The sequence below is a fragment of the Cannabis sativa genome, chromosome 3 (assembly GCF_029168945.1).
Source record: "Cannabis sativa cultivar Pink pepper isolate KNU-18-1 chromosome 3, ASM2916894v1, whole genome shotgun sequence".
NCBI classification, from domain to species: domain Eukaryota; kingdom Viridiplantae; phylum Streptophyta; class Magnoliopsida; order Rosales; family Cannabaceae; genus Cannabis; species Cannabis sativa.
The window spans coordinates 5138638-5160817 of NC_083603.1; the positions used below are offsets into that span (position 1 = coordinate 5138638).

The 22180-nt window shown below is 32.2% G+C and overlaps 2 protein-coding genes across 2 annotated transcripts; one reads left to right on the plus strand and one right to left on the minus strand.

Moving 5' to 3' along the window:
* Positions 1-1012: 1012 nt before the first annotated feature.
* On the minus strand, positions 1013-5130 carry LOC115710088 (probable glucuronosyltransferase Os02g0520750). The gene is made up of 8 exons (XM_030638413.2): positions 4661-5130; positions 3702-3848; positions 3487-3551; positions 2866-2935; positions 2282-2500; positions 1679-1822; positions 1463-1598; positions 1013-1367 (listed from the first exon to the last, which is right to left on the minus strand). The coding sequence occupies exons 1-8, from the start codon at positions 5024-5026 to the stop codon at positions 1138-1140; spliced, it is 1377 nt and encodes a 458-aa protein (XP_030494273.1). The 5' UTR covers positions 5027-5130; the 3' UTR covers positions 1013-1137.
* Positions 5131-6971: 1841 nt separating this feature from the next.
* Positions 6972-12919, plus strand: LOC133035584 (alpha carbonic anhydrase 4-like). The gene is made up of 7 exons (XM_061111522.1): positions 6972-7071; positions 9536-9753; positions 10135-10241; positions 10680-10782; positions 11464-11628; positions 12167-12220; positions 12564-12919. The coding sequence occupies exons 1-7, from the start codon at positions 6999-7001 to the stop codon at positions 12642-12644; spliced, it is 801 nt and encodes a 266-aa protein (XP_060967505.1). The 5' UTR covers positions 6972-6998; the 3' UTR covers positions 12645-12919.
* The last annotated feature ends 9261 nt before the right edge of the window (positions 12920-22180 follow it).

Here is a 22180-nt window from a genome sequence, read left to right on the forward strand (position 1 = left end):
TAACAAAAAGAGACAAGCTTCATTGCTAACAGTGGGCAACAATGCTTGGTTTATTTTTTCTTTAAATCCTAATTGGCTAAATTTCATAGAAAATATTAACCAGGACTCCTAGAGCAAGACACAATAGGTTGCATTGTTGACGCTCTCACAAAATCAATACACTAGCCAATCACCGTCAACAAAAATTGTTGGACATGAATAGACATGTCTATCGAAGTCGCCAAAGGCATGAATTTGATTGCAATTTCCAACCAACTCTGGCCATTTCAAGGCCAGAGAAGGTATGATTTGGAACAATCATTTCAAGAGGAGCAAAATTTAACCATCCATTCCTCCTAAATCATCATCTTTTTTATAGTGTCAGCATAATCCCAAGTAAAAGTAAATTTTAGTTATTATTTTATGAGTAATTTCTCACATAAATATTTAAATTTAACTTTTTTATAGTTACCTAATCATTAAGTGTCAAGTAAATAACCACATACACTTGATCTAAATTATTAAATTTTTATTTTTTATTAAAAATTAATTTAAATATACCAATAAAAAAATTAATACGTGGGTAATAACTAAAAACGGTTAAATACGTATAACAATTTCAAAAATATAATTTAAGCTAATTTTCTATTTGATGAACCAAAAATGAATTATAATTCCCCCATGCTTTATCCTGATGTATACATATTATTACTATTTCATATTAAAAATTTATCATGTAGTATACAGTCTTAAGAATTATTTTAGAAACGTAATTTTTCTTTTATCAATTTCTTTATTTTATTTTCTAAGAAAAAAAGTTGTTTAGGATAGTAGTGTACAAAAAAAAAAAAGTAAAACATAACAAAATACACTTTTTTGGTAACTCATTAAGTCATATTTCACTAAATGTTGCATATTGATACAAGTTTCAACTTCGAGTCCTTTTGTCCTTTTTCCTTTTCCTTTCTATTTTTTTAGATTTGAGGTGAACCCATTATAGTATATTTCTCATATATAAACTACAAAATTATTAGAGGAAGGAAGAGGATCTTGATGCAACTAAATAAGTGAAAAAAAGAAAAATTAATAACATAATGATCTACAAAAATATGCAGAGGGTGAATTAATAGAAGAAGAGCACCACCTGAAATGAAAATTTTAAGGCAAAGGCAATGGAGATTTCCAATCCGAAAATTTGACCAAATCCCTATTTGTAAAAGTTCCATTGTGAAGCCAGAAGGTTTCAGTTGAGTGGTGAAACTGCCTTACTTTTCTTTGAAGTTCCCACAAAATCGCTTCCATGGCTGAACATGGAGACGAGTCGGGAGCATAAACCCATAAGCACCTCACTTTTCTACTGCGGCTTAACATATTCTCGATATCTTCATCTGCACCGAAACCATACACGAAATAATTACATTTAAGAAAAGAAAAATGAAGGAAAATTGAGCTATGTGAATGTGTTTTGAGTGTAAAATTTGACCTGGAATTGACTCTAGGTACTCCAAGAGCTCCGGCCCTATTCGGTTCGATGGCCATTTGATTGATATTTGGCTGTAATCAATTACGTTTTGAAATGGCAATTCTATTTGATCTGATAATATCACTGGGACACATTCCTGAACATCATAAACATGTCAGTTTCATGAGCTTGGCAAATCCTAGTGAGAGAGAGTGTGAGAGGGAGAAAGAGACTGACCACAAAGAATGACTCGTAGAAGCGAAGAGTCCAGGATGATTCCCCACGTGGAGCAAGACAGAATTTTGCATTGCGGAGGTGCTCGAAATATTCTGCTCTTCCTAATTTTTCTGGGCCACTAAACTTCAACTCTGGAGATTCCAACTGTTCATAACATCAATAAGGGTGTTTTGGGACATCTAAATAATGAAAACATGTTTCTTTGAAATAAAAAGTTGCAATCAAATCATTGAAATAATTTCCCCAAAAAAGAGATGGGAAAACATGGTAATCAGTTAAACAGTAAATCTGACAAATCGGAAATATAATGAATTACTAAATAATAGACTAAACTTGACAAACATTACTAAATTAAGAATTCACGAACCGAGCGATTCAAAGAATGGAAATTTGAAGTTGTAAATTGGTGTTCAAGCACTATCTTTTTTCGTTTTGTTTAAACAATTTCAGATATTATTCAAGTGAAAAGAACCGAGAGTGTGAGAGCGCAGATACAAAAAAAAAGGATTACTACTAAATGGACCTTAGTTCACATTTCACATAGACAATGAATTTCATAACCAAGAAAATTTCATTTAAACTAAGTCGTAGAAGAATATGTACCTTGTCTGGAAATTGTTTTGAGAGCTCTATCAACTTCAAACGGCCAGCTTTTCCTTGTGCACGACCTAGATAATTTGCAAGGTATTTCCGCTTTGATAGAGGCAATGGCTTGACAACCCTTGCCTTATTTGTAGTCATTGAATCATCAACATTGCCAGGAATGATTATATCTTTCCAAGTATTAAAGGCGCTAGTATCTTTCTTATCAGTTCGATCCCCCTGCACTATCACATAATTTGACAATCTCATATGTCAAATTATATTCTTGCAGAAAAATGGATATACAATTTACATGGCTACTAAACAGAGTACAATAAGTCAGAAACCATGGAAGTACGTTCTCTCAGAAAAGATTTAGCAACTGAATAAGTAATGTCATCATACAATTAAACTTTAACTTCACTTGCTTTTAATTTGATGTGTAAGTATAGAACATACATGTTTTAGAGATTGAATCAACACCAATCCTACTCAGACTAATAACCATCTCTCACATGCAGTATATTAGCCGAGGTAACAATGCCTTAGTGAATTATTCCATTTATGTTAAATGTAACACATAATGTATTCTAATGATACCGTACCTCGGGGGTGAGAATTATGGATCGATTTATGTATGTCTCCCATGACTTAAATAAGTGTGCTCCAGCACCACTGCAAAAAGGGTTAAACAGAAAACATAAGTATCCAATTGAAATATTTGAAAAAATTATTTATACATAATATATATAAAAAAATTGGTTCCTGGATTGATTTTTGCAGCTAAATGTATGGAAATGAGAATCCAAATTTGTCTTGATTCATGAAAAGTGAATAACTGCAGTGCTATTGGAAGTTTTGAAATTCTCAACTAGCCCTTTCAATTTTTTTTCGTTTCATTTTTAACACTCATTTGATTTAAGAATAACGCAAGCAAAAATTCCCATTTCCCATCAAACTTACAAACAAGCACAAGTATTTCTAACTATCTTTTGTTTCAGCCCTTGAATTACTATCCTTTAACACCTATTGTATCATGTGAGACACAATTTAAGTATCCAATCCAATCATAAGAACAAACATGGATTTGCAAAATGTAAACTTACCAATAAAATTTACTCCATAACAATCCTGATTATTAAATATAATTTCCATCTCCTAAAGGAAATATCAAATGAAAAACCAAAAAAGGAACACAATTACACAGTGAACTAAAAAATTTGTACCTTGGAAAGACAAATATGTGATCGCGGCCACCAGATAGCCGAAAATAAGGCAGTTGACTTAAGACCTACAATCAAATAAGATAAGAAGAGTTTAGCTTGCCCTTCAGCTCGATAGCTAGCAAACACAACTACATACAGTGAGGTTGCAAAGAACCAAAACCGGTCACAAAGTTTAAACAATATAGAAATTTTAAGCAACAAATTGAAAAACTGACCTTCACATAAGTCTCAGTAATCTCTTTATCCTTAAGACCACCCATCATTCGAACACATTTTACATAAGCTGGCACAAAGAACAGATCAGCTTCCTCCTTCTTCCTTGTCCGAAATCTAGATTGCAGAAGTAGCTTATGTATTTTAACCTACCAAAAAATCAACAAATGGTTCCCTTCATTGTCGAGGATTCATAGCCAAATATAATCCAAAAAAAAGTTACTAATTGTTAAGAATGTGAAAGTGTGGTTTAGAAGTAGTGAAAATAGGATATAGTGAGGTGCAATTGTAAGATGTACGACAATGAGTGAAGTAGCCCATGCATCCTATATATGGTAATAAGTTTTCACACATTATCAAAGAACTCTCTAACATTCCCGAGCGGTGGCTCGATCACAAATCACTTTTTTTTGGCTCTCTAATCAACATTTCTCAAATTTCACTGAAAAAAATTCTTTCTATTTAACATTTAATTTTGTATCTTCAAAATTCTTTTTGGTTAAGAAAGTAAGTGAAAGTAGGATTGAGTGAGGCATATGGTAACATGTACGAGGTTCCAAGATTCCGTTTCAAAACCAATTAGCAATGGAGTAGTATATTCATCTTATATATGGTATTAAGTTTCTATCTAACATCACCTAAAGATGGTGGCTATGTATGGCTCAATCACAAATGGTCTTTTTGGCTCATTGATCAACAATTCTAGAATTTCTTTCTATTTAAGAGTTTCATTTTTGTATCAGCAAAATTCCTTTACCTACAAACCATAGAATCACATACTCTAACTTAGGATACCTACAGACCTAAATTTTCCATAACATACTAAAATTCACCTTCAAAATTAATCAAAGCAAAGTTTTAATCTCTCCATTCCTTCTGTTCTGTTCTGCGCATTTTCTTAGTAACCAAACAAACAACTTCCACTAAAATCAAAACAAAGAAAAGATATATTCAATCACACCTGAGTTCCCCACTGGCCTTTCAAGCAATCCTTAGAAGTGATTCTTCCATCGCGGCCATACATTAGGTCCTTCAAGCCATCGACCTCATCTTCATCGTAGACGTAGATTTTGAGGTCGAGGTTAGGCCCGTAGCCACGGTGAGGCCACGAGAGATCTCCACCGTCGGTGAAAAGCGGAGTTTCGCCAGGTGTACGGATGAGATCGGGGGAGAAGGTAGTTGAATCGTGAGAGCGTGGACGGCGGAAGAGGCTGGTGAAGAAGAAGGTGGAGAGGACTAGGAGGAGAGCTCCGATCTGGTGCGTGCGTGTGCATTGGAAGTGGTTGTGGGCACCCAATGGCCGACCTTTGTTGCTCATGCTTCTCATTCGGAGTCTGAGAGAGATGAGTTCAGAGCTCTCTCAGTTACAGTTTCTGATTGTAAAATGAAGAAGACGAAGATGGAAACTCATACCACTACGACGCCGTTTTCATTCAAAAATAATAAGTTAAAAGGGCATTGTTATTGGAGACGTATAGCCTTTCGAAAATTATTTCATTAAACAACTCGACACTTAGTTAGATCAATAATGATATTGACATGTAGAGATAGAGGTGTCCATAAATCATCCAATTCAATGACAATTGACCGATCCAATTACAACCGACCACCAAACATTGGGATCGGATCAGATTAGATGTTATTTTTAAATATCTAATTAGATCGGATCGAATCTGATTTTAAATGTGGTGTCTAAAAATCCAATAATACATCCAACATTCAATCGAAGAACTAATTAGTATTTTCATTTAGGCATGTTTATTAATAAGTAATGAGAATCAATAGTAAGGTAATCATTCCCTTACCTTTGTTTACTTAGATTATTAAAATTAGGAAAGATAGAACTTGATTAAATAAGAAAGAAAAGAAAGAGAAAATTTCTCCCACTAATTTTGTAAAGAATGCCATTAAGAGTAATGAATTTTAATTATTTTTATTTTATTTTTTAATATTAAATATATAATGACAACTTTGTCATTTAAAATATATCTTACAAAATTACTACCATATAATATAGTTTAACTCAAAAGGGTAATTTAGTCAATTTAAACATTCCGATTACGTTTCCTAATAAAATAAACAAGAAAAATCACAACTATTCTATTTTCAAAAATTTTTAGTAAACAACATATTACAAATATTGATTCTGATTATTTTTCATTTATTCCATTACATTTCTCCATTAATTTATTCTGGTTCTGAATACTGTATAGTAAACGTGCTAGTTTGGATGAGTAATTAAATTTTATGTTATTACACGTAAAACATATATGTATATATAAAAATTAACATTAAAATTTCACTCTTTTTTTCTTGGAATCGATGGATCCAATCCAATCCAATACATACTAAACTTAAAATACTGGATGGATCCGATCCAAAAAATACTAGGTCTAAAATATTGAATAAATCTAAATTAAATCAATAAATATAGATGAAATACATCTAACGGATAGAATCGATCTAATGTTGGATCAATTGAATGACTGAAATTAATTGGATCGGATCGGATCGGATGATAAAATCTAACATCTAATATATAATTGGATCGGATACAGATAGACTTAAAAACATTGATGTGATCTAATAAACTCCCCTACATAGAGAATCCTTTTAGCATTTCTCAAATTCTAATTACACCTTATAAAATTTATTTGCATCATATATAAAATTTTCTTTTAATATATAAAGTTATAAATATACCTCACTATTAAAAAGAAAAAATTAACTTAAATTAATTATTGAAAATTAATTTTGATATTTTTTTTAAAAATTTTCATTTTGATTTTATTTTCGCTTAATATCAATAATCATTTTGATTTTATTTTTATATTTTTTTTTTTTCAAAATCATGTGTAATTTTTCTAATAGAATTTGATATATTTTTTATTTTAATATTTTAAATACATTTTATTTTTATTTTATAGGTATATTTTTGTTGGAGTTTTTTTATTTTTTTTTTCTTAAATTACCACAAACATAAATACCCCGATTATCAATGGCAATGTAATATTTTTTTTTTTTTGATAGATCATTGTAGTATCTTTACAATAAATAAATAAATATATAAAAGTAGTAATATTATCCCTAATTTACTTAATTTTATATCTTTCTTTAATGCGCCATTCTTTAATTAAGAAAATAAATATTTAGTATTAAAGCCAAACAAATAAACCTTAAAACGAAAATAAATATTATTCTGTATTTTTTTTTATATATATTATATATATTATTCTCTTCTGCAACACTTCACCATTTTCAAAAAAAAAAAAAAAAAAAAAAGGGGTTTGATTGAAAAAATGGGCTTTTTCAGCTTCATCTTTCTCATTACAGTTCATTTCATCATTTGCAGAGCTCTTCAGTCTGAAAGTAGTGAGTTTTTCTTTTCTTTTATTTCAATTATAAATGCATTTTCACAAGTTAATTTTTGGAGATACATTCATGAGTTTTCTTCAAATTAATTAGTGCTTAAAGTTTCAAGCTTTATGGTTCTTTCTCTTCATTTTTTAATTATTTTATAGTTTTGTTCTTTTTATAATAAATCATGTAATTTTATTAATAATTATCAGTGTAATTTAATCGAAACATCTCTGTCGTTAGAGACACGACGAGGAGCCTAAATGTCAAAATTAACCTAAACAACACTTATATTCAATAAAAACTGTTGCAATTCATTTTTTTATTTTATAGTTTTATTTTTAGTATAAGTGTTTTGACTATTTTATTTTTTTGGGAATCATATATTTGGATGGGATTAACACATTTTCATTTTTTTATTCAAAAACTTGCTTAATTGTTGGTATTGATTAAAATCTTTTCAGAAAAAAAATGGATCATAGTAACAATTCAATGAGATTTATAGATTTCATATTTATTTGTTGATTTATTATGTTGTGATTTGAACTAGAAATGTTATATATTTTTATTAATTTGTTTTGATGACTAATAAACATGTCAATAAACACAATTTACATGGTGTAGTGATAGGGATGTCTTTAGTTTGTCTGTGAATGTTTGGTTTCTTGGGAGACAAATATATTGATGACTAATTAAGAGAAAATGAAGTATAAAACTCTTATAGCTAGCACGTAATTTATGAAATTGTCTAGGCTATACTAAAGAAATGAAAAAGTGATTTGCACCTTATGCATAACCAAATTAGGCTTGTATTTAGGACTTACCTAGTCAAAAAAAAATCTCCTTTATAAAATGACATATTTTTAATTTATTAATTTTAAAAAAGATCACATTTAATTCTAAAGAAAGGTCTAAAAATATTTTTTTTCTTATGAGTTATAACTTACTAAATTTCAGAGCCGTCTCTATCTACACCACGTGATCCACTGATGTTGATTATAAAAAAGTTTTATGTTGGCAGTTTAGAAATTCTTTGTGGATTTTGTGTTGCTTGAGAAGGAAAAAAAAAGCATTAGCTTCTTTTCTTTTCTAAAGACTGCAATAGGTTATTAAATTTAGTGTTTTTCTCTTCATTTGAGTTGGAGAATCTATCTTTTGTTTTACTCTTTGTTCTTTATTTTTTTTACTTTTGTTTAAGAGATGGTACTCATTTGGTATTTTTTTTTTTTAATAATTAGCGTAAATATATTAACCAAAATAAAATTAGACCTCACGGTCAATACATAAAATATTATTTAGTATAGAAGAATGATTTACTATACCAGTTACACCACTAACGAAAGTTCACTTAGCCACATAGAGTCGCAAAATTACACAATCTCGAAGTAAATACAAAATTATAGCTAATAAACAAATTAGAGAGTTATTTGCAATGAAGAACATAGTTACAATACCCCAAACGAAACAAGTTTCCTTCAGTGCATTGATAACCGTCTCTGAGTTACTCTCGATCAACACAAAGGAATGCTTTCAGGAGATCGCTGATTCCATAGCTAACAGACAGACAACAACTTCCCCAGTGAGCGGATTAGAGAAGTTGAGCAATCTAGTAGCTACCCACAAAATCGACTCATTTTGGTCCCTAGTCAGTGCTACCACACACATTGAATCACAACCAACTTTAACATCACAGTTGATTTTGACCCAATCTTTCAAGAGGACCAAACAGTAGGCTCAGCTGTCACCGGCGCAGGAAAAAGACAAGAACTATAATCTACGTAAGACATAGAAATAGAATCAATGCAATGTTTGATGTTACAAATAGAATTATTATGAGCCTTGTTATTAGTGGATTTCCAAATCATGTCCATCACAACCGAGGCATACAAAAAAATCTCTTTGACCTCCACTCCCTTAGACTCCAAACCCCATAAGAATTTGACTCAATCCTACATACGAACTCCAGAGTTCAAAACTGCCATCACTCCCCAAGAGAAAGCTCTCCACAGGTGTTAGTTGGTATTTGGTATTTTGTTTAATGGAAATATAGATTTAATACTTTACATTTCCATAACATTTTTTTTTAAAACCATACATATGTATTAGTTGATACTCTAAATTTAAATTTCATCAATCAAATTTTATAAATTCGACCAAACTATTCTAGTTATATATACAATTTTCGAATACATGATCAAATAAACAATATTAAAAACAAAGAGTACTAAACTTATTTCTTCTTTTAAATATATATATTTATAAAATACATGAATAATAACACTATCTACAAACAATAATATATATAACTAATAATCTAATACAAACCATTAATGTTGCATGACTATCATTCCTTTTTGTCTTGAAAAGTTGCCTAATCTCCTCTGTCTATACATTTTATACTTGGTCTTTCTCATTCAATCATTTTGACATATATAATTAATATCAAAGTGTGGATGAGAATTTATTTATGGTGTAGCAGATAATGAGAGCCCATTTTCTTACAATGAAGGAAGTGGTAAAGGACCAAAGAAGTGGGGTCACATTGACCCACATTGGAAAATTTGTAACAATGGAAAATTACAGTCTCCCATTGATCTTCTTCATCAAAAGGTTCAAGATTTTCCCAATCTTGGTGAATTTAAAACAGATTACAAACCAGCTCCTGCTACTCTCATAAATAGGGGACATGATATTACAGTAAGCTCCTCTACTATACAAGCTTTAACTTTAAAAGGGGTCCACTGATACACCTTTATCTATTTCGGTATTTAAGAGAATTTTTTAGTCTAATTTTATTCATGATTCCTAGTTATTTAGGACATCTTGTAAAATTTTAAGAAATTAAAAAAAAAAAATTTAACAGGCCGAAAATAAAGTTCAAATAATTTATTTCACATTCGTGTAACTGGCTGTTTGAATCTTGTTTTCAACGTGTTAATTTTTTTTGAATCTCTCAAAATTTTGCAAGATATATAAAATAACTACAACGTAGACGAATATAAGAAAATTAAACTAAAAAATTCTCTCAAATATTCAAAGTGTTTTAACTAAAATAGTAAACAAATTATATGGTTTCAGGTGAAATGGAAAGGTAATGCTGGAAAAATTAACATCAATGGGACTAACTATGAATTGTCACAATGTCATTGGCACCATCCTTCTGAACACACATTCAATGGATCAAGGTTTGCTTCTCTTAATTTCTCTTTTTCTTTTCTTTTTTTATGAGACTTTTTACACTATGATTTTTTTTTACTTTTAGTCACAACAAAACTTGTAACTACTAAAAGTAAAAAAGTTATGACTAATTATAAATCATCATTTTGGCGATATGACTAAGATGTCTGTGGCTAAATGTATTAGTCACAAAAATCACAATTTGTTGTGAATAAATGTATTTTTAGTCACAATATTTGTTGTAACTAAAACTAAATTAGTGACAACTTGTATCTAAATAATATGTTTAGTTACAAGTAACTTTTTGTTATGACTAAAAGTCACATTTAGTTATAAACAATTTATATTGTGACTAAAATTTTTTTACTAAAAATAATTATTTGTTGTAGTGTTAATTGTTTGCTAATATCTATCTTACTTTATTATTGTTATTTTTTGCTGTAAAGGTTTGATCTTGAGCTTCACATTGTTCACTTAAGCTCTAGTGGAGATAGAGCTGTTGTTGCAATTACTTATAAGTATGGCCAACCAGACCCTTTCCTTACAAAGGTAATACACATAGTTTCTTTTTATCTTTGTATTTTTATGACAATAGGTATAATTAGAAGTAGGAGTAGCCAACAAATACGATGTAACACGATTTTTATGAGTTAGGGTCGAAAAAATTATTTATGGGTTAATATAATTATATAAAAATATATATTTAGTGATTTTGAGTTAAAAACTTTTAAATTTAATTTTCTTTAAAGTTTTTAAAAAATCTAAATTTTATTATAGATATATATATATATATATAAAAAGCTATATATACATAGATGTGCATAAGTTTTTTAATAAAATCTTTCTTTCTACAACTACAACTTCAATAATATTAAAATTGGCAGTTAAAGTGAGTCAACACAAATACGATATAATTTTTTACGGGTAGGATTAAGGTTAAAAAAATTAGATGTGGATTGAAAATGGGTTGACACGCCTGATATAATACAGAAACGAGTTAAATAATTATAACACAAACACGACAGATGATACATTTTGCCACCTTTAATTAAACGTTACTTCTTAGCCAAGTCTCACCAATATTTGAATGATTTCATTGCAAGAAATGTAGCTTTAGCAACACCAAAAGATGGCAATGAGTTTAGAGGTTTAAATGGTCATAAACTCATATATATATAAACATATATATAATGTATGAATTTATTAATGTTTGGTACCCTTTTATGGCAGCTGTTTGAGCACATTAAATCAGTGGATACAGATCTTGAAGAGAAGGATTTGGGAATTATTAATCCAGAAATCATTAAATTTGGAAGCAAAGAGTATTACAGATACATTGGTTCACTTACAATCCCTCCATGCACAGAGGGAGTCATTTGGACTATATTCAGAAAGGTCTTTCCTTAAATTTTAAACAATCTTTTTTACGAGTAGATTTTGTTTCGTTTGGCACTACAAAAAATATTATTTTTAGCGACAACCTTTTAGTTATTACATAATTTTTTTGTGATTAAATATAATATTTAATCATAACAAAAAGTATTTAGATACAAGTTGTCACTAATTTAATTTTAGTTTCAATAAGTATTGTGACTAAAAATATATTTAGTCAAAATAAATTGTGATTCTTGTGACTAATACCTTTAGCCATATACTTTTTAGTCACAACATATAAATTATTAATCACAAGTTGTCACTAATTTTTTTACTTTTTTTAGTCACAAGTTTTATTGTGACTAAAAGTAAGATTTTTTGTAATGTTTTACTTTTATAACTATATGTTAGATTAATAGTTCAGTTGATCGAACTGTTATTAATCATTAGAACTCAAAGTGCATTAAACTAATTTTACAATAAATTATTCACATTTTAAATAACGAAACAAATTACATTGCTTATCGCTTTTAAATACGAACATAGTGTTATTTTACAGGTTAGAACAGTTTCAAGGGAGCAAGTTTGTGCACTAAGGAATGCAGTCCATGATGTAAGCTTTTGTGAAATTGAGAATACATCCTTATAGTCTAAATTCGGTTGAATGTACTTTGAATTTTAACGAAATAATCTAATTATTGATCTGACAAAATCTTATTAAAAAAATAATGTTAGGTCTTCTGACTAAAATGAGACTTTCAATCCACATGGTACGTGATGAAACTTGCAAAATTGCTATTCACGTAGTGCCACGTGGATTGAAAACTCTATTTTTCTTGGACTTAAGTTTTTTTTGTATTAAAAAACATTTAAATTTGTTAGACTATTGTGATTTTATTTTTTAAGCACAAGTCAAATAATTAAAATGGGTTTTTGTTGATTTTCTTTTATTCTAGGGTTTTGAAGTAAATGCAAGGCCAACTCAGCAATTGAATGGAAGGCCAGTGTGGATGTATACTCCAAGAGGAGGCAATTGAGGTTCTACTTAAGCTTAAGTGGAAAATAGGGAGAGAGTACATTTTCACACATGTCTATATATATATATCATAAATATGAAACATGCTATGGTTTATTTATTTACAATTCAATCTTAAATAATAATTAATCCAATAAAAAATACAATTTGTGATGGTTGTTAATCAAAATTTAAATTTTGTTTTTTTAAAAAAATAGTCAAATAATTAAGTATTTTACTTAAGCTTTCATTAAGTTTAGAAAATGATAAAATTAAATATGTGAGGACGTTTGCATTTGAGGTTATAACTCAACTTTTTTTAAAATAATGTGTAATTATAGCAAACACTCCACTCATTTTTGAAAATATTTAAAATCAATTTAGTATAGTACAACTTAATGTTAAACTCTTTTTTATATCGCAAAATATTTTAAATAATAAATTGATTTTAGTAACTTATTCAAATGTCGAAAACATGAGTGTCCTACTGTAAAATTAAAAATAGTGACCCTACTATAGTTGTAGCCTAAAATTATAATATACAAACAAATAGGTAAGCCCTTCAAAAACTTAGCTAGAATCCATTTTCATGATTTCCCAACTCCACACTTTCTCTCAACTCACCCACCAAGACTCCCACCAACTTCCCAATCCATCTCCTACCATCTTTCGAAGCTTCTCTTCAACTTCGAAAACCTTTCCCAAAACTCCTCACAAAGATCAAAATGATAGTCGAAAGAGTTGTTGTTGCAAAATTTAATAGCTATTCAAGTGCTCACAATCACAATTTATAATAAATCATAGTAAAAATATCGTCCCACAATGACTGATTATCAATTATCAGTGAACTAATCTTTTATTTCTATTTGATTAAATAATTTTTTTAGAATTTTTAGCAAAGAAAATAATAAAATAACAATAAAGATTTAAGAAATAGCAATGAGAATTTAATTAGGACATTTATGATCATCAACTAATCTCTCTTTTACTTCTTAATGCAGATTACTCAATTTCTATTTTTTAAGTTGGAAAGATGAGATGTGAAAAGTGAGTTAGCTGATACTGCTAAACCTCATATGAGTGTTATTTATATATGATGAATACAATAAGGTTACAACAGAAAGTTGTTACAAGAAGATAAAGAAGCTGAGCAATTCACTAACTTATAACTACCCAATACAGTTGTAACTATTCACTAACATCCCCCCCTCAAGCTATACTTAGTGTGTTCTAAGTGTAGCTTGTTACAAGGAAACTGGAACCGTGGGGAAGATAAAGGTTTGGTGAAAATGTCAGCAGTTTGGTCTGCAGTAGGAATGTAGCACACTTCGAGTTTGGCAGCTGCTATTTGATCTCGGATATAATGAACATCCAGTTCTATGTGCTTGGTACGGGAGTGAAACACAGGATTTTGAGCAAGAGCTTGGGCACTTTGATTGTCGCACCACAGCACTGGTGGATTCTTGTGTAATTTGATGTTGAGTTCCTTGAGCAAGGAGCTGATCCAAACTAATTCAGTTGCAGCTGAAGCAAGAGCCCTATACTCAGATTCGGTGCTTGATCGAGCTACTGCCCTCTGTTTTCGTGAACTCCAATTGACCAGATTGTTGCCTAAAAACATGCAGAACCCACTCGTAGATTTTCTGTCATCTAAACTGGATGCCCAATCGGCATCAGAAAAAGCTTGAAGATCAAGAACAACAACTGGTTTAAAGTTCAGGCCAAGATGTGGGGTGCCTTTGATGTACCTGAGAACTCTCTTACAAGCATTCCATTGATTCACTGTGGAGGCTTGTAAATACTGACTGAGTTTATTAACACAGTAAGCCAGGTCTGGTCTGGTAAATGTTAGGTACTGGAGGGCACCTATGGTGCTGCGATATAGTTCGGGTTGGTCAAAAGGAAAACTATCAAGTGTTGCAAGTTTGTTGGATAATATCATGGGAGTGTCACATGGTTTGGCATCATCAAAACCAATTTTATCTAGTAAATCCAAGGCATACTTGGACTGTGTGAGATATAAGCCAGATGCATTTATGCCTCAAATCTAAGGAAATAACTGACTGGTCCAAGAGATTTGAGGGAGAAATTTGTATGTAAGTCTTTGATGAGATCTGTGATGGCAGTGGTGCTTCCTCCAGTTATTAGGAGATCATCAACATAGACCAAAACCAAGAGAGCAGAGCCATTTTTCTGAGTATAAAACAGAGAAGTGTCTGAGAGAGACTGTTGAAAACCCCAATTAACTAAAGCAAGCTTTAGTTTTTCAAACCATGCACGGGGTGCCTGCCTTAGTCCATAAAGTGATTTGTGAAGTTTGCAAACATAATTTGGCTTTGTCTCATCCTCATAGCCAACCGGTTGCATCATATAGACATCCTCCTGCAAATCGCCATTGAGAAAGGTATTGTTTACATCAATTTGTTGTATTTCCCAACCAAAGGTAACAGCTAAAGCAAACATCACTCTTATTGTGCACGGCTTGATGACTGGACTGAAGGTGTCTTTAAAATCCAAACCAGGATTTTGTTGAAAACCCCGAGCGACAAGCTGTGCCTTGAGTTTCTGCACACTGCCATCTTTGTTAAATTTTACCCGATAAACCCATTTATTAGTGAGAATATTCATGTCAGGTGTAGGAAGAACAAGGGTCCAAGTTTTCTTCCGTTTTAAGGCATAAAACTCGTGATCCATAGCTGGTCTCCACTTAGGAGATTGTAAGGCCTGTTTAACAGTTTTCGGAATGGAAAAGTCTGGGTTTTGGGAGGCAGTAACAAGGTAGACTTTTGGTTTATATATCCCTGATTTTGACCTTGTTTGCATGTGGTGACCTTGGGGAATGGGTGGAGGAGCATGTGGCATTTCAACAGCTGGTGTGGTGACTTTGGTTGGATCACCAGTAGTGGTGGACAATGTGTTTGGTAGGGGAAGAGTTTGGGAAGTGGTGGAACTAGAAGATGGTTGAGAAGTGGGTAACGACATATGAGAGGAGGCTGCAGAGCTGTCTATAGAGCCAAACTGGACAGGTGTGGCAGGGATGGTTTGAGTGGATACTGGGATGACAAAGGCAGGTGCTAAGAGGTTGTTGTGAATGGTGGAGGTGACTGATGATTGGGAGGGAAAAATAGTAGTATAGGGAAACTCATTTTCATTGAAGTTGACACTTCTTGAAATGTATATGCGGCCTGTAGGGTGTAAAAACCTATAACCTTTGTGAAATGGGCTGTATCCAAGAAAGATACACTTGGCAGTCTTGAATTGAAACTTGTGACTATTGTATGGTCTTAGAAAGGGAAAACACGCACAACCAAAGGATTTGAGAAAGGTATAGTCAAGAGTTGTGTGAAAGAGACTCTCAAATGGTGACTTGTAGTTGTTGACAATGGTAGGAAGTCGATTAATAAGAAAAACAGCAGAGACAAAGGCTTCCCACCAGAATTTCAGGGGCATTGAGGCTTGAGCAAGCATGGTAAGTCCCATTTCAGTGACATGCCGATGCTTTCTTTCTACCCTACCCTGTTGTTGGTGATGGTGAGGGCAAGGATGTCTAAAATGGATCCGTAAGCTTTGTAAAAGAGGCTGTAACTTTCGATACTCACCCCCCAGTCTGTTTGGAGACATTTCAGCTTGGTGTTAAGTTGATTTTCGACAAGTGTTTTGTAGGTAAGGAAGATGTTGTAGGCATCAGCTTTGGTTTTCATTGGATAAATCCAACTGTATTTTGTGTAGTCATCAACAAATAGGATATAGTATCTATATCCTTCGGGTGTGGAATGTGGGGATGGACCCCAAACATCCGAATGCACAAGTTGAAGAGGTTGTGTGGTTTTAATTGGTGTGGAGGAGAAATGCATGAGATGGTTTTTGCCATATTGGCATGCATCACAGAATGTAATATCAGATTTACTACAGGAAGCATTAATTGTTTGTAACACTTTATTCAAGATTACATGAGAAGGGTGTCCTAATCGATTGTGCCAAAGTGCAGCAATTCGATTGGGAATGTTACAGGAGAAAGACCTTTGGGAATTACAGGGAAAGGACTTATTACAATCTTGATTATTAGGTGGCTCAGTTGTACTGAGATTTACAATGGATGAATGTGTAACAAGATTGGCTAAAGAAGGCACAATAGATGGGGTGAAATGGGGTTGTGACAGCTTGTAGAGACCCTGGCTAAGAGTGTCGTGCAGAAGGACCCTCTTCGTGACCTTGTCAAGAACAAAACACAGATTATCATGGAAATCAACATGAATATTATTATCAAGAGTAAACTGTGAAATGCTGATTAGGTTTTTATGAATACCAGGAACATACAAGACTTTCTTTAGAATTAAAGAACGAAAAGAAGGAATGACACAAGAACCAATAGCAAGAATAGGTAGAGAATTGTCATTACCAACTGTTACTTTGCCTTTTCCTTTGTAATCAATCTTGTCACTTAGCTTAGAACCATCAGAGATGACATGGTGCGATGCGCCACTGTCAAGATACCAGTGAGGGTCAGCAACTGTGGAGGCTGAAGCAAGCAAAGCCTGCGAGTCATCTGTACTAGTTCTTGAGTAGTGGTGCTTTGTTCACCTTGATAGCTGAGATCAAAGCGGTGAAAGCACTTGAGAGCAATGTGGCCAGCTCTGCCACAAACTTGGCATATAGGACGATTACCACCACGATTATTGGGATGAGATCGTCCGCCTCTGCCTCGTGCACCATTAGAGGATCCTCGACCACGATTTGTGTTATTAGGAGAAGCAGGGGAGCTACTGGCTTTCTTTGAGGCGTAGTTTGCTGTGGGATTTTGAAGATCCAGGGTAGCAACAGAATGTTGTTGTTCAATTCGCATTTCTTGTGTTTGGAGGAGGAATTGAACCTCGGAGAGAGTGATAACATCTTTGGTAGTGAGAGCAACTATGGCGGAATCATATTCACTACCAAGACCTCCAATAATGTACAATATGAGTTCATCATCGCTGATTTCATGACCAGCAGCATGTAGAGCATCAGCCAAGCATCTCATCTTGAAGATGTATTCATCCACGGGTGTAGAACCTTTCTTCGTCGGCTGAAGCATTCCACGGAGTTGTAGAACTTTGGCGCGAGATTGATTAGAAAAAAGCTGAATCAGAACATTCCATAGTTCAGAGGAAGAAGCACATCTTGCAACATGTCCTAACATTGCTTCGGATATGGAGTTGAAGAGCCAACTCATCAAGAACTGATCCAGACGCATCCAGTCGGCAAGATCTGAATTGGGGATGAATCTTGAAGCATCTGAGGGATCTGGAACAGTTGCTAGAGGGCGCGCTCGAGCACCAGTGATAAATCCTTCGAGTTGATGAGCACGGACTGTTGAGAGAACCTGTGATCTCCAGTAGAAGTAGTTCGATCGATCAAGCCGAAGGTTCAGGGGAACAATCTGATTTGGTATGACCTGAGAAGCAGCAGGAAGGTCGGTGATGCCAGTAGCAGATGTAGAAGCAGCAGCTCTTGGAGCAGAGTTTGATGTGGACGCCATGGATGAAAGCTTCGATAGAAGAAAGAGGAGAAGAAGAAAGGAAAAAAAAATTGAACCAGAGGCTCCGATACCAAGTTGGAAAGATGAGATAGTGAAAAGTGAGTTAGCTGATACTGCTAAACCTCACATGAGTGTTATTTATATATGATGAATACAATAAGGTTACAACAGAAAGTTGTTACGAGAAGATAAAGAAGCTGAGCAATTAACTAACTTATAACTACCCAATACAGTTGTAACTATTCACTAACATTTTATATTCAATTGACAAGTTGAAACAAATAGTTTATAATCTCGTAAGACTTATCAACTCAATCAATCTAAAAACTCTCTATATTTATATGACAAAGCTTAATCACAAAAAAAGGAATAAACATATCAACTCAATTTAATCAAACAAATAATCTAAATATTTTCATGCTAAATCGGTTTGTATCTAAAATAATCATATCATAATCAAATCTCACTTTTGAGAATTTTAAATCAGATTCATAGATAATAATTATAAATGACCACTAAATAATTGCACAATTAAAAATGATTGTATGGAATTTGAGAGAAGATGAAGAAAAAAATAAAAAAACTACATTAATACATAAAAGAGGTTCAAGCGAGTCACATAACACCCTTAAAACTGAAATTAGCACATAATATTCACTCTAAACATCCAAAGACTTAATTAAAAACATAAAAGATAAAGATAGATAAAAAAAACACAATTCAGGGACTCCAATGATATTCTCTCTCTTCCAGCCACCTCATCCAAAATCACTCTCCAAAGTTGAATCCCCTTCAAAAAAACCTAGTTGTCATTCATTTTATAGACAAAATTAGGAAGTTTCCCTTTTTCATAAGAGTTGCGACATTGGATAGAGAGTCACGACTCTATAGCAATTTTAGATAATAGTGAAATTTGAGAATTCTTTGAGTGCCATGGAATTAAGTCAAAGGTCGCGACTCTATAGCAATTTTCCAGAACAGTTGCAATTCTAAAATCTTATTGCGATGACCAATTGTATTTTGGTCATAATGTTAGGTTATTTTAGTATTAATTTTAGATTAAGTTTAGTATATTTTTAATTAAGTTTTAATCGTGTTTGGAGCATTTTTATGCCTATTATCTTTTATTTATGCAGATTTAAAATAGAAGAAGATTAGAAAATATCAGAGAAAAAAGATAAAAATATCTCACAAAAAGATGATATTTAAAATAGAGTAAATTGTGTAAGAAAATAAAGCTAAAACTTCAAGCCTAAATTCAACTATGTTCTGTTTAGATTTTGGAAAAATTCAAAACACAAAAGTTCTAGATCTCTCTTTTATCTTTCTGGAACATCTTGTATCGTCCAATTCCGAGAAATATCGAGAGAGTTATGGCCAAAATACTATCAGTCAACGCAGCAGAAAACTCACCTCTTCTTCTAATCCTAAGCAGAATAGGTTTTCTAATCCTAAGGAGAATATGTTTTTTCTTCAGCAATTTTTATCTTATTTTATCATTTTTTGGCTATAAAAGAAGGGGACTTCAATAGTTTTGGCCAAGCAATTTAAAGGGAAAAAAGAGTACGAATTTCAGAGACAGAAGTCAATACTGGAGGCATTCTGCAGAGGGCTTTTCAGCATTATTTTATTCTTTATCTTCTTCTCTTCTTAAAGTTAATATGTGTGATTTTGTTTCCATGAACATGTGTAGCTAAACACTTAATTAGGGTTAGATGGATGTTGTTTGACATTGTTTTATGGTTTTAATATGATTTATTTTCTCCCTAATTTCTATGTATTCTATTTCATTCGTGCTTAATTACTTTTATTTGTCTGGCCATCAATTAACTGTTTTATGATTTCGATGTGAGATCTGAGAAGTGAGTGTCGATTATGCTATAGTGAAATAAAACTGAATTTCGATATAGGACGAGAGTACCTGTATGGTTTAGATAGCTTATAGGGTTTCTGTGTTTAATGCATGTTGCATGTTAAATTTATCACGAGAGTAGAAAGTTTACATGTGATTGAGATTTATATATCTGAGAAGACTATAAATTACCTTAGTAAACCTGCTACTGCGTAGAAATTGATAATAGGGAGATAATCATATTAGACCATAATCATTAGAAACAATTGAAGTCGAAGCCCTAGTTTTTATTAATCGTTAATTTCCTTATTAGTTTAATTGCTTATTCTTGCACTATTTTTATTTTCTAATTTTAATCTTTTCTTAATTTTTACTCAACCAAATAGAAGTAGAAGTTTAATTTTAACGTACTTAACTACAACACATAACACTCTCAATATTGCTCAAAATTAGACGATTTTAGATGTGTTAGAAAGCTAAAAGAAAGATATAGAACTTTTGTTCACAATATTTTTCATGAAAGTGAATGAATCATAATCAAAAATTGGCTTTAATCTTCAGACTTGATTTTCGATCACAAACGGAGTGTGTTGAGCATCTACAACATAGAATTTTTCACCCATTGTATCTTACAACTCCAAAATTTATGCTAAATCCATAAAATTCTTTTATTGAGCATGTTTTCTCCCATTTCAACTCATATGATGTACTTGAACATTAAAACTTGAAACAAGAAGAAAACAAGTGTATAACTAAACAATGTATAAAACTACTAAAAACACATACTAAAACAGACTCTAAAACAACACAAAAAGAGACCTAACATTCGTTATTTATGATCTTCTAATGAGATAAGTCGTTCAAGATTCAGTGTTTCTAGCACTCAATTCAGAAGTTCATGTTTTTCATTGTGTATTCTATTTCTAGAGTTGCCTTTATCAGAGACACCATTGGAGTAAGCTTTGAGTCCAAGATTACCTCCCCGAATGGGACTTTAGATCCAAGATTCGAGGCTTTTGTAGAAAAGTAAATTCTTTTTATGAAACCCACCATTTTTGAATCACACTATTTTTGAAGAACATAGATTGCTACACATTCTCCACATAAAAACCACCATTTTTTTAGAAGAAACACCTTAGAACCACCTTCTTGTGCAAAACAAAGGAAGGGACCAAGGAAAATATTCATTAAAACTAGGCATCAACCAAAATTAAGTTCTTAATACAAAGAGGGTAACCCGACCACCATATAGAACTAACCAAATTTAACAGACCAAAATTAGCTAAGGTGTGAGCTACAACATTAGTATTCTTATGCAAATATTATTAAAAACAAGCATTATGGAACTACTACATTGAGAAGTAATGTCTTGTAACATAAGACCCAAAGAAGAATTACAAAACTTGCCCTTTGGCAATCAAATTCAAGTTAAACATTATCGTAACCAAAAGCATGACATTGTGTCATAACTATCAATTTTGTGCTTATTAAGATTAGTCATAGTGGGAATCTAACTTAAAGAAGCCTTCCAAGCAAAAACTTTTACCTTTGGAGAAATATGAAGACTCTACAAATTTTTCTACCATTTTGAAGGACCTTGAGAAGACGAAGAGCCACTCAAACTCAATTTTTTGATAGCAAGCCAATAACCACTTTTAACCAAATAAAAACTCTTATTCTCATGGCTTCACAACAATTTGTCATGGGTAGGAAGCAATGGCCACATAAAGGCCATAATTGAGTTTACCTCCTCCACCAAAAAATTACTTTGAACCAACTCTCTACCCTAACCCCACATTGAAGCAAGAAGACTAGCAACCATTGCCTCATCTCTAGAGATTGAGGCGAGGTAATCATAGGGACCAAAACTTTAGGCAACCAACATTGTTTATTTATAGATAGCAATATCCGCACCATTAACCACCCACCAAACTAACCCAACATCAAACAATTCCTTTTCCATAAAATATTACACAATGGAACTTTTTTTTTTTTTTTGGAAGAAACCACCTTTACAAACTCGTTCCTAGGGAAATATAGCCCTTTTAAATAGGCACTACTACAATGTTAGCCTTTAGAGGCAGTTTTTTCAACCCCATTTATAAAAAGGGAAGCTAAAGGGTGTGAAAATACCCGCTATGTTCGAAATTGACATTTAGAGGCGGTTTTTTGATAAAAACCGTAGGTATAA